The sequence below is a fragment of the Myotis davidii genome, unplaced genomic scaffold (assembly GCF_000327345.1).
Source record: "Myotis davidii unplaced genomic scaffold, ASM32734v1 scaffold94, whole genome shotgun sequence".
Lineage (NCBI taxonomy): Eukaryota > Metazoa > Chordata > Mammalia > Chiroptera > Vespertilionidae > Myotis > Myotis davidii.
This window is the reverse complement of record NW_006285313.1, coordinates 1,056,775-1,068,348: the sequence shown is the minus strand read 5'-3', so window position 1 is coordinate 1,068,348 and position 11,574 is coordinate 1,056,775. Positions and strand designations below refer to the sequence as shown.

Below are 11,574 nucleotides of genomic sequence, written 5' to 3'. Positions count from 1 at the left end.
GAAAATCAGCAAATGCTAGCTGGCCATGGACCAGGGACTTGAACCTGAGTCTGTCGAGGACCAATGCTGGGTCTTGACTGGTAACTTAAACTGCCTTCGGGGCTTCCTGACCCAGCCCCCTCCCGCTCCATTTGGAGGAGCAGGACTTTTCCGCCCTTTCCCCCCACCGCCCCCAAAAAAGATAGGCTGACTCGTCACCACTCCCTTACTTTTCTGGAGTGCACGTTCCTTCTTCCTGCACACCTCACGCTCCTCCTCGCCCACGCCTGCCCATCTGCTGCCCGGCTACGGAAAGGATGCGTTGGGTGTGAGGGCCAGAAAAAGAAACCTTCGTGCACAGCCTCCAGCCCTGGAGCTGGAAGCTGCCCAGTCGCCAGGCGTGAAATCTCAGCTCCCACAGCAAACCTCCTGCAGGGACCCACGCCAGAACCAGCAGCAAATGCTGCTGCGGAAGCTGGGACCAGACGGCAGCATCTCTGGCCCCCCGTCTCCCTGCCACCCTCATGTCCAGGGGGAGCTGCTGCCCATCCCTGGTTAGGTCTCCTGGGCAAGACCACTCAGGCATCGGCGTGCCCCAGGATCTCATGCAGCCTGTGGAGGGCTCAGAGCCCCAGCCCCACCCAGACGCCAGCCCCCGACTGGCCATGTGAGCTGCTAGACCACTTGCTCCTGCAGGCCCAGGGCTGTCCTTCAGGAGTCAAGATCCCAAACCACAGGGGCCATCTCGGTTACATTTCACAATGTTTCCTTCTCACCCCAGAGGGGAGGGCAGAGTGGGCACCAAGATGGGGGACAGGTTCCAACCAACCTGAGACCAAGAGGCCACTTCTCAGCAATGTGCCTTGGGGGAGGGGTATCAGGCCCAGGGGAGAGGAGGAAGGAACCTCGCTCCCACCCCACACAGGGGCTGCCCCAGCTCCCTTTCCACTCTGTCCCTCCCAGGGGAGGCGGCGGGCTGCGTGCAGGGTGCGAGCTGCACCTCTGTCTCAGGCAGAATAGTGAGCGCAGCTCGGTGTCCGGCCAAGGAAGTGCTGCTGGCCAACCAAGCAGGTGGTCCTGTGTCTGAAAGGCCAGGGCCGGCAATGGGCCCAGGATCCGTGCTCAGACTCCCTGAGGATGTCTTGCTGCAGAGGAGGAAGGGGCGTGTGTGTGTGTGTGTGTGTGTGTGTGTGTGTGTAGGGGAATTTGCCAGCCAAGTCAGACTGTCCATTGGGCTCTCAAATCTTGGACTCATCTCCAACCCACCCACCCACCACCTTCCCGGTTGTTACAAACGGAACAGGAGAGAGAGCCGGATAGGCCCTGCTTCTGCAGAGCTGAAAGGAGCTCTAGACGAGGAAGAGAGCTGGAAGGCTCCCAAAGACACGAACACCCGCCGCGTTCAGACAGGAGTCTTGTTGTCTCCAGCATGGAGGGGGCCCGGGGCAGGAGGGAGACACAACATCCTTCTGAGAAGCGGCTGAGTGTCCTTTTTTCTCTGCAATCTTTCCTCTGCAGGAAAAGAAAGCACTAAGGAAAACATTCAGACTTAGACAGGGATTTGCACTTTCTTCCCTCCTGAGATGGCTCGGGAGACAGGCCTCGGTGGTTTCGCAGCAGCTTGGGGGGCCGGACTGGGTCCGAATCCTGGGTCAGCCTCTAACCAGCTGCGTGAGCCCAGACAAGCTCTCCAGATTTTCCCAGCTGAGGGGCTTCCTCATTTGGAAATGAGACTAGCAGCAGCACCGACTGCCATGTTGTTGTTATTTCTCTATTTGTTTGTACTAAGGGTTAAATGAGATAAAACATTGCATCTAAAGCACTCAGCATGGTGCCTGGTGCATACATATGCTCAATAAATGGGAAGCAATGTTATTTCTCTTGAGTCTTGTCTGGATCTGAGACACGATTTTGGTACAAGGATGACAGGGACAGCCCAGGCTCTGGCCACTGCCCCAGAGATCCTAAGAGCCTCGTTACATCTCTGGCTGGAGCCCTAAACCTATTAGGCCCAGGATCCCAGGCAGTGAGGGCAGAACAAACGCCTGGATGATGACAGGCCCATGCACGAGGCCAGGAATTGGGAGAAAGCTGGCACCTTCCACATGATTTGGTCCATCGTACCATGACCTGCAGGCCCCCAGACAGGCCCTCGGAGTGAGGAGCATCAGTGCCTCTCACATCCAGAGAGAGGAGAGATTGGGCTCTGGGCCCAGCCTCTGAAGTGGCATCTTGGTGCTGCCATTCCCAAGCTGTGCGACAGCAGGAGTGTCATTGAACCCCTCTGTGACTCAGTGTCCTCCGCCGTAAAATGGCTGTGCTGAGGATTAATGAGTTAGTGCGTGAAGGTACAGAGAACGACGCCTGGTTCACGGTAAGTGCTCAATGGTGGCTTTTATCGGGGGCTCAGGTCTACTTCAGGAACAATCAGATGTCCAGGAGCGACTCCGCAGCTCACTCCGTGATGTGCCAGGTAATCCCAATCAAGTTGATCCTTTATACGGATTGTTTCATGTAATTGGATGCCTCCCTCATGACACAGTTCTGTGAGATCAGGGACCTTGCCTGTCATGTTCATGCCTGTATATGCATTGAATAGGTGCTCAATTAATTAGCTGAATGAATGGCTGTGCAAGATAGAATCAAACATCTGCCCAAACCATTTTTAAAGCCCCTCCCCTCTGCATCAAATGGTCTGTTCATTCAGCTGAAACTGTGGTCCAGCAAGAACAGCACTTTGTTGCAGAAGGTCTTTCCTCCCCAAAGTTGCCTGGGTATTTGCAACAAACACACACTGAGAAAACCCTGCCAATCCAATTCAAAAGACAGGATCTGGACTAGGGTGGCACAAAGAACATAGAACGCTGAACACTTTCCGTCTTTTTTCTCTGTGCTTCAGCTTGGTTGGTTTCTACTAAACCTGTGCTTAAGTTCCCTGCTCCTTTCCGCTGTTGTGACCAACTGGTTGTTAATCCCCTCCAACCATTTTTTAAAAAATTTTAGATAGTATAGTTCTCAGTTCTGGGATTTCCGTTTGGTTCTTTTTAACATTTTTCAAATCTATTTTGAAACTTCTCTTCCCTTCTTTAATTGTATTAGCAGTTTACTAGAACTGTAAATCCTTTAATAGATTTATTTTTAAGTTATTCAAAAGTCCTTGGCTGAAAATTCCAGTATTTTCTCATGTGTGGTCTGTTTCTTTGGACTGTTTTTTCTCTTGACTATAGGTCATATTCTCTTGCTTCTTCACAACAGGAAATACATAGATTTTTTTTATTGTTAATATCCTTTCCTCTATTAGGCAGTTGGGATAAGGAACTGATGAGGCCAATCCAATCAGAAATTAAGCTAGTTTGAAGCAGGCCTGAGGCTATGATCCTTCTGGAAGGGTCTTGAAATTCAAGCACCAGGAACCTAACAACTGTCTTTGATTTTAAACACTCCCCCACTGCCCAGCTTCCTGCAGCTCCATAGCTGCGAGAATGGAAAAACTGAGCCTAGGAGGTGGCACCACTTTGAAATGACAAGTGTTTGAAGCTGCAAAACGACACTATCCCAAGATCTCCAGCTTTCCAAGTCTTGCCCCAGTCTCTGCTTGCTCGGCAAATTTTCATTTAAGAGAATATCTGGTCGAGAGGATGGCCTTTGCTTTGGTGTCTCCTTCAGATTTAAGTTCGACTGGCCAGCCCATAGGCTCCTCACAAGTGTAGCAGGCTCCTCCTCCACCTCCAGCAGACCCGCCCTCTCACCTGCCCTGCCCCCAGCCAACCTCGTAGCTGACTGACTCACATATGAAGCATCCTGGATCACTTGCTCGCCCAGAAAGAACTCATTCCTCTGGAGTTTAGACTCTTATAGATTATGTATTCACAGATCCTCAAAGGTCTTAAAGAAAATTCTGAATTTTCTTTGATTTATCAAGTGATTTCTTGCTCTCTGAGCAGAAAGGAAGTCTTTTTCATGTCCTATGCCCTAACCAGAAGCTGAGCAATGATAGATGAGCTCTTTGAGAACATGAAATCTTCTGCAAACTTCTCACATTAATTCCCTAGAGCCAAAGAGCTTCAGGACATGAAATATAAAATGCAATTTACCACACAATACTTGTCCTAGGAAGACTACCTCCTCATGTCCAGCATATATTATCTTGTCACTTTAGGGAATTCTGCTTTATTATTTTTCCTCTCTGGCCTTACATTGATTTCCTTCTCAAAAAAAAAAGAAAAAAGAAAGAAAGAAAGAAAAAGAAAAGAGAAGGAAGGAAGCAAGCTAGCTAGCTTATTTTATGGCTCTGGTTTAGTAATAAAAATAAGAATAGCCCTGGCCAGTGTGGCTCAGTTGGTTGAGCATCGTCCCATGCACCAAAGGGTCACTGGTTCGATTCCTGGTTAGGGCACATGCCCAGGTTGTGGGTTCAGTTCCAGACCAGAGTGTGCATGGGAGGCAACCTATCAATTCTCTCTCATATTAATGTTTCTTTCTCTCCCTCTCTCTCTCTCTCTCTCTCTCCTACTTCCTTCCCTCCTTTCTTCTCCCTCTAAAATGAATAAAAACATATATTTTTTAAAAAGAATAGCAGCCACCATTTATTGAGTACTTACTATGTCACAGATTCCATATTAAGGGATTTATAGATGGTACTTAATTTAATCCACAAAAATCCTCTAAGGGGCCACTATTATAAATTCCCCCTTTGGTAAATGAGGAAGCGGAGACTTACAAAGATTGAGTAACTTTGCCCAAAGTCATAGGAGTAGAGATTGGTTCCAAACCCTAGTGTTAACTGCCGCAGAATACCACCCCCAATTTGGACCCAACTGGGATCGTTCATTTCCTGGAAGTGTCAGGACACCAAAGACTACAGCCAGATGAGCCAGTTTTCAGTGACTCCACCCAGGTGAGTCTCTGGTTCTCCAGGAGGACAGCTCCATTAATCAGCAATACAGCCCAGCCAGTGTGGCCCAGTGGTTGAGCATCGACCCATGCACCAGGAGGCCGTTGGTTCGATTCCCGGTCAGGGCACATGTCCAGATTGCAAGCTCGATCCCCAGTAGTGGACATGAAGGAGGCAGCTGATCAATGGCTCTCTCTCATCAATGTTGCTATCTGTCTCTCCCTCTCCCTTCATCTCTCTGAAATCAATAAAAATGTGTTTTTTTGTTTTAAAAAAGCTTTGTGAAAGTGCTCTCTCTCTCTCCCTTTCTCTCTCTCATACAGACACACACACACACACACACACATTTGCTCTTGACCATTGTCTGTTATGGCTCAAGGAACAGCCTCACAAATCCTCCTCCTCTCTCCTATTCTAGCACACACACATTTTGGGGCATGGCTTATGGCCAGTTCCTCTGCTCCTCTGCCTCTATGCAAAATATGACTAAGAAGATAAATGTACTCAGACCTGTAATCTCTCCTTATAAATCCTTTCTTCTCTGGGTTGATTTCCTAACCTTCTCATATCCCCTGGATCCTTCGACTCCTGAAAGGTTAGGCTCACTGTCATGCTACCTGGAAGTGTGACATACGGACTGGCTCTTGGTCCCGCTCCCACTCATCTTATTTGGTGGCTAAGAAACTCAGTCTGAGGGCCAAGTCAAAAAAACTCCACTCTGGAGGTCAGCAGAGGGGCTCCACGTGAGAAGCCAACCTCCCAGCTTAAGAAGCGTTGAAACCACTGAGAGGAAGGCTTCATTTTGACTCTAGCTCTCAGCCCCTCTTGGAGCCAGCACACAGACTGCCGTTCCTAAATGCCTTTCCCGCAGGAGGAACCAGGATTTGTGGAGAAATGGCTGGTTCCAGACCAGAGAGCGAGGAATTGCTTACCGAACGATGCAGTAGAGCCAGCTTGCAGGGGCTTTGCTGGCCAATCCCGGGCCAATTTTAGCACAGAAAAGAAAAATGGTGATAACGTGGGACAGGGAAAATGTTAAATTCACGTGTCTATAGTGCAGTAAAAGAAAGTCAGATGTGGGGAAATGTTAATAGGTGAAGCCAAGTGAAAGGTATAGGAATGTACTATTCTCTCAACTCTCTGCAGATTTGAAAATTTTCAAAATAAAACGTTGGGAAAAGAAAACTAAGAATCGGCTCCCGTCCCTAGCCTGGATATTCTGAGCTCACGAAACCATTCTTTCCTAGGCAGGGAGATGTGAATAAAGTCTTCCCTTAGGCTCAGTGACTTCAGGCCATCCTCCTGTTATCTTGGTTAATACAATCTGCCAATGGTTATGAATGACTCGATCACATAACCGATTTTAAGACAGTCGTAAGTTGGGTTATCACTAATTAACATTGTCAAGGACGTGATCAAATAAAGGTGCTGTAACATATGCTCAGTGCTCTATATGAAAGCTCTATAACTCAAATACGGAATCGTCTTTCTGGAATTTCCCAGTCACTTCTAGTTCCTTCTAAGATTCTATATGACACGGGGGGAGGGAGGGAGGGAGGAGGGGCAGGAATGACTGGGCCTCCAGATGGTATTCAGCAAGAAGCCCTCCTTCCTTCGGAATGAAACTGCCTGAAAGGATCACTTGGGCGCCATCTACTGGGTAAATGCTTGCACTGCCATGGGAGTCCAGCAAGGTGCCCTGGCCATTAACAGCCACCCAAGTGTGGCTTCCCCTTAACAGAAACAGGCAGCACCCAGCGCCCGGCAAGCAGTCCACAAACAGTGAAATGAATTACTTCCCCCTCTGAATTCCCCTCACATTCATTTAATGCCAATAGGAGGCACATGTGGTAAGAATCTAATAGCATCATAATATCACACGGATGTCTTCTTATGGTCAAACGCTGTTTCCATAGATGGTTTGTAAACTCACCGAGGGCTCATTGTTTCCCCTGGTGACTAACCCAGGGCTCCACAGAACATGCTCTATGAAGGCTGAGACTGTGGCCAGAGAGCACACTGCGTGGGATGAGGCTTTCAGAGCAAACATCACGGAGCTGAACAAGCACAACTGAACTAACACAGAATGAGACAGGAATCGGATCATTATTCACTGACGACCACACTTCAAATTTTTTTACTTTTTGGGTGTTTGGGGGGTTTTTTTTTAGTCTCTTTTCTCTAAATTGCAAGCTCCAAGACCTGTCTTGCTCATCACTGTATGTCCAGCACCCCAGACCATCCACTCAAGAAATATTTTTTGAATGGCTGGGTAGACTGATGAATGAGAGCCTGGCTCTGTGTTCTGCCAGTGGCAATGGCCTGTGGTAGCAATAAGCTGTCTTTGCGGAAGCCTTGATCCGACACCTGGATACCGTCACTGGTCCAACCACTTAGGATGGAGAATACTTCCCTAGCTGACTGATGTGGGGCTTAGCCACGTGGCCTCTTTTGAACTGTGAGTGAATGTGATATGAGAAGAGGCCTTAAATGTGTCCGTGTGTATGGCTTGGCCTCTTGTGCTTCTGCAACTTCCCCCAAGTACAGCACGTCCCTAGTAGCTGCTGCCCCTTTGGCCTGGACCCTGAGGCCTGGAGTTCAACCCAGATCAGCTCAACTGAAATCAGTTGAACCCCCGCCCACCCACAGACCCATAATAAAAAAAAAAAATTCCTTTTGAGATTTGTTACACAGCAAAAACTGACTATTATATATGGACATATTATCACCACCACCCCTGAAAGCTTCAACTTAGATATTCCACTCTCTGCCTACAATACCCCTTCTATCTACATGTTCTATCGCTTTAGTACCACTAAGCCTACTTTTCTACCACATTGAGACATCCATCCCTATTCTCTCTCTGCCAGGCTCTTTCTGATTTCAAGTCCTATCAAACCTGGATGAACTGTCTTAGCCAGTTCTCAGATCAAGCAAATGCCAGTTTCAGTTCATCGCTGCTACCATGGTGCTGGTGAGCACTGCCCACTGGCCTGACTGCAGCGCCTACATAACAGTTCCAGTTTGAACTAGGCCCTCAGTCTTGCTGGGATTTGCCTTTCCTTATTCCTCGCATGGCTGTCTCAAACCTTTGCTACTCTCAAGCCCCGGTCTCACTTCCACTCTGTCCTCAGCAGAGGTTCCACTTCCCACTTTTCAGAGAAAACAGAGCTTTTGAAGTGGAGGTTGCATGATACTGTGGTTAAGAACCAGGGGTCTAGAGTTGCACCCACACAGATATCTTTCTGGTTTGCCCACACCTGAGCAAAGGCATAGCTCAAGCATCAACTCCTACCTAACATCTCCCTTACCCCTGACTCCCTCTTCTTTTACCTCTGTCCCGTCAATGCCATATCCTAGTCCCCAACTTTTCCCACTGCACTCAGAATAACATCTAAACTCTTTACCCAGTTCACCTACCTACAAGGCCATGCACAATCTGACTCCTGCCTATGGCCCCAATCACATCACTTAGCCCTTCTCCACTCACACAGAGAAGGAGCAACCTGCCATTTCAAAGGGAAGAAACCCTAAAGTGATCTAATAGACTGTAGGGGGTCAATGCGAAATCGAAGTTGTGCTCTGATTATGTCTGTCTTAAGCAGTTTTATTTCTGGACCACTACCAGCTTGGCCATTCAGGAGCATATAAAAGAATAAGGATACGTTTACTGTATTCATTTTCGCTATACGCCAGGCAAAGCACTAGGCATTTCACACACATATCTGCTTTAATTCTACAAACAGCCCAATAGCCTTCTTCCCATTTTCCAGAAAAGGAGACTGCGATTAGCAAGGGAGGATGGCTTGGCCATGGTCACAGTACAAAACCATTAGTTAGCCCAGGCCCGTGTCATTCCAGAGCCTGTGGTCTTGATCATATCAGAATGTCTCCAGAGAACAGCTGCCAGAGGAAGACCAAGGTGAAATCCCTGCAGCGAATCTCCCTGGAAATTAACCCCCAACCCCGCAAAGTCCTAAATTCAATTTCCTGGAAACCATCTAAAATGACATCAAAGTTTTAAATCTGCACCTGAGACCAGCACTTTAAAATCATCTGTATTCAGAATAGTTGAGCTCCCGGGCTCACGGTGAAGCACCAACGTGTCCCTTCCCCAGGGGTAATTGCATTTTTCGGCCGCAAACCACAGACCTCACCCTTTTCCCCGGACTCTTGAAATCTGTGGCATTTTGCTAAGGTTAGATCAGGCAAAGAATACCAATAGCTCTCCAGTCTCCATCTCCGCGGCCTGGGAATATCATTACAGGAGGAAAACTGCTCAGCCTGCAAGCCCACCCAGACTGCTTCTGACTCAAGGAGGGAGCACGTAGAACAGGCTTAACACAATACTAACAGTGCGTCCGCTGCCCCAGGTCCCACATCTCAGCGGACAGCCACCATCAGGGCTCTGCAGAGGGGAGTCTCCGACTGAGGGGAGGTTACAGTTCCACTCCATTTTCAAAGGCCTGTGGAAACCCACAGGGAACCCTCATAAAGACTAAGTAATTGGAGTTCCAGTAGAACCCAGAAAAAAATCTCTTTTCCAGGACAAGGGGCATGCTGACAATTTGACATGGGTCTCAGGAATTTAACGCAGGATTCAAAAAATGTACCAATAGAAATTCATATTTAAAATGCATTACAGACCGAGCATTTCGATGCTGTAGTCACTGTTATCTGACAGATGCTAATGTGGAGCCGCTTCAGGATGGCCAGGAGGCCGTGCAGAGCGCCTTGGCTTTGTTCAGCAGAAAGGGGAAGATTTAAGAGCAGATAGGAACCTCCCGTGGCCAATTCCAAACAGATGTCCACAGTCCACAACCAGCAGATGGAAATGCGTGTGTTTGTTTTTTTTATAGCCTTATCTAGAAAGCTCTCTGGCCGCAAGCTTGCCAGAGCTCAGATTCCAGCAAGAGAAACCGTAGTCCGCGGCCAGTGGAGACATTAAATCAGCGGGCACTAGAGACGGAGCTGCCTCGGGGGTCTACTCACGCATGCAGTCTCCTCCGTACCAGCCCGCCCGGCATTCCGCACAGTAGAATCCCTTCACATAGAAGTCGTCCAGTGTGCCTCCCCACGAGCCATTTCGGCAGGTCTTGCAGTTTTCAAAGATGGTGCAACCTGAAACATTTGAAAAAAGAGGGTGTTGGAGTCAGCACCTGCTGCATGATAGGCTGCATGGGAGAAACCGGGCACCTTCTCAGGGCCTTGCCTCAAGGAAGGGCACCTGGACCAAGACAGGAGGCGAAGCCTTCGGGGAAACGCTGGCTCCCAGAACATGCTAGAGGCACCGGCATCACCGGCATTCAGACCAAGGAGGGTGCTGACAACCATCTTTCTAGTTAGTGGCTGAAGTTCTAGAGTGACATGAAATAACCTGCAGCAAAACCACCTAGAATATCATCATCCAGGGCAAACCGGTCACATTCTTTATATCCATCTATACAAATGCATTTTTGTCAATTAGGCTTACATACATACTGTACATTCTGGTTCCGTAACTTACTGTTTCACTTAATAAAAGGAGGTATCATCCCATGTCATTGAAGGTCCTTCTATGTCATATACTTCTATCACCCAAGCGTGCCTTTGGAACAACCTTAATGCCTAACAGTGGGCTCATCCGGGAAGGTGTCAGGCTGCCCCTACCAGCAGGCCACACCAGAGAAGCGTGAACAGTTCCCAGGCAAGGGTCAGTGAAAAGATTTATTGGTTGATTTGAGAGAGGAAGGGAGAGAGTGAGGAAAACATCAATTTTTATGGTCCCACTTGTTCATGCATTCATTGATTGATTCTCGTGAGTGTCCTAACCAGGGATCAAACCCACAACCTTGGCATATTGGGATAATGCTCTATCCAACTGAGCTACCCGGCCAGGGCTCGGATCACTTTTAAAACATGGTCTCTTGAGCCGTGGAGGGTGATGAGGGAAGGTAGATCTCGTTCAGTCTCACTCAGGACAGACAGCTAAGTTCTAGCTCGGCCACATTTTATCCTTAGAACTTACTCCAGTATCTGCCACATAGGAAGTATTCAATAAATATTATTTGAGTGAATGGATGATGGGTGGATAGATGGACGGATGGATGGATGGGTGAACTACCAATGCAGGCTTCTGAGCTGTTTGAGATAACCAGGGTCTCCTTGAGCTGACGGCATACTCTTGCTTTTGGCTGAAATTCGGCTTTGTTGGGTTACGGGGTATATATTTGCAGTGTGTATATGGTGGTTCCTGTAGGAGAGAGACTAGTAACCCTCTCTTCACATACCAGCCTGATTCTACTTCCTTCTCCTGGTCCCTTCTCCCACCAGAAAAGAGTTGCTTATATGATGCCTCAAATTCATGTGGCCGTAATTGGGTCCTAGGGGGGTCACTGTGCCTCCTACAGGCGATCTTCACCCGTGTGCCACTTCCCATCTTTGCTTCCCTTACCCGTGTGCCACTTCCCATCTTTGCTTCCCTTACCCGTGTGCCACTGAGGAGGCAAATGGACTCAGAGTATAACTTCAACGATCCTGCCAACTCTTTCTTGGCACAGTAACACCCAGGTCATTACGTGCAAGCCACAAAAACCAGCCTGGTGATGGAAAAGAATGAGGCGCTATTAAAAAAGACACTGCCAACTCTTTCTTGGCACAGTAACACCCAGGCCATTACGTGCAAGCTACAAAAACCAGCCTGGTGATGAAAAAGAATGAGG

The 11,574-nt window shown here is 48.4% G+C and overlaps 1 protein-coding gene across 1 annotated transcript in view; it reads right to left on the bottom strand.

Moving 5' to 3' along the window:
* The window catches only part of PAMR1 (peptidase domain containing associated with muscle regeneration 1), a 63,227-nt gene that overhangs the window by 29,983 nt on the left and 21,670 nt on the right, over positions 1–11,574 (bottom strand). Inside the window, exon 3 of the mRNA XM_006756127.2 lies at positions 9,866–9,994. Coding sequence (XP_006756190.1) covers positions 9,866–9,994 — 129 coding nt within the window. The remainder of the gene's footprint in view (positions 1–9,865; positions 9,995–11,574) is intronic.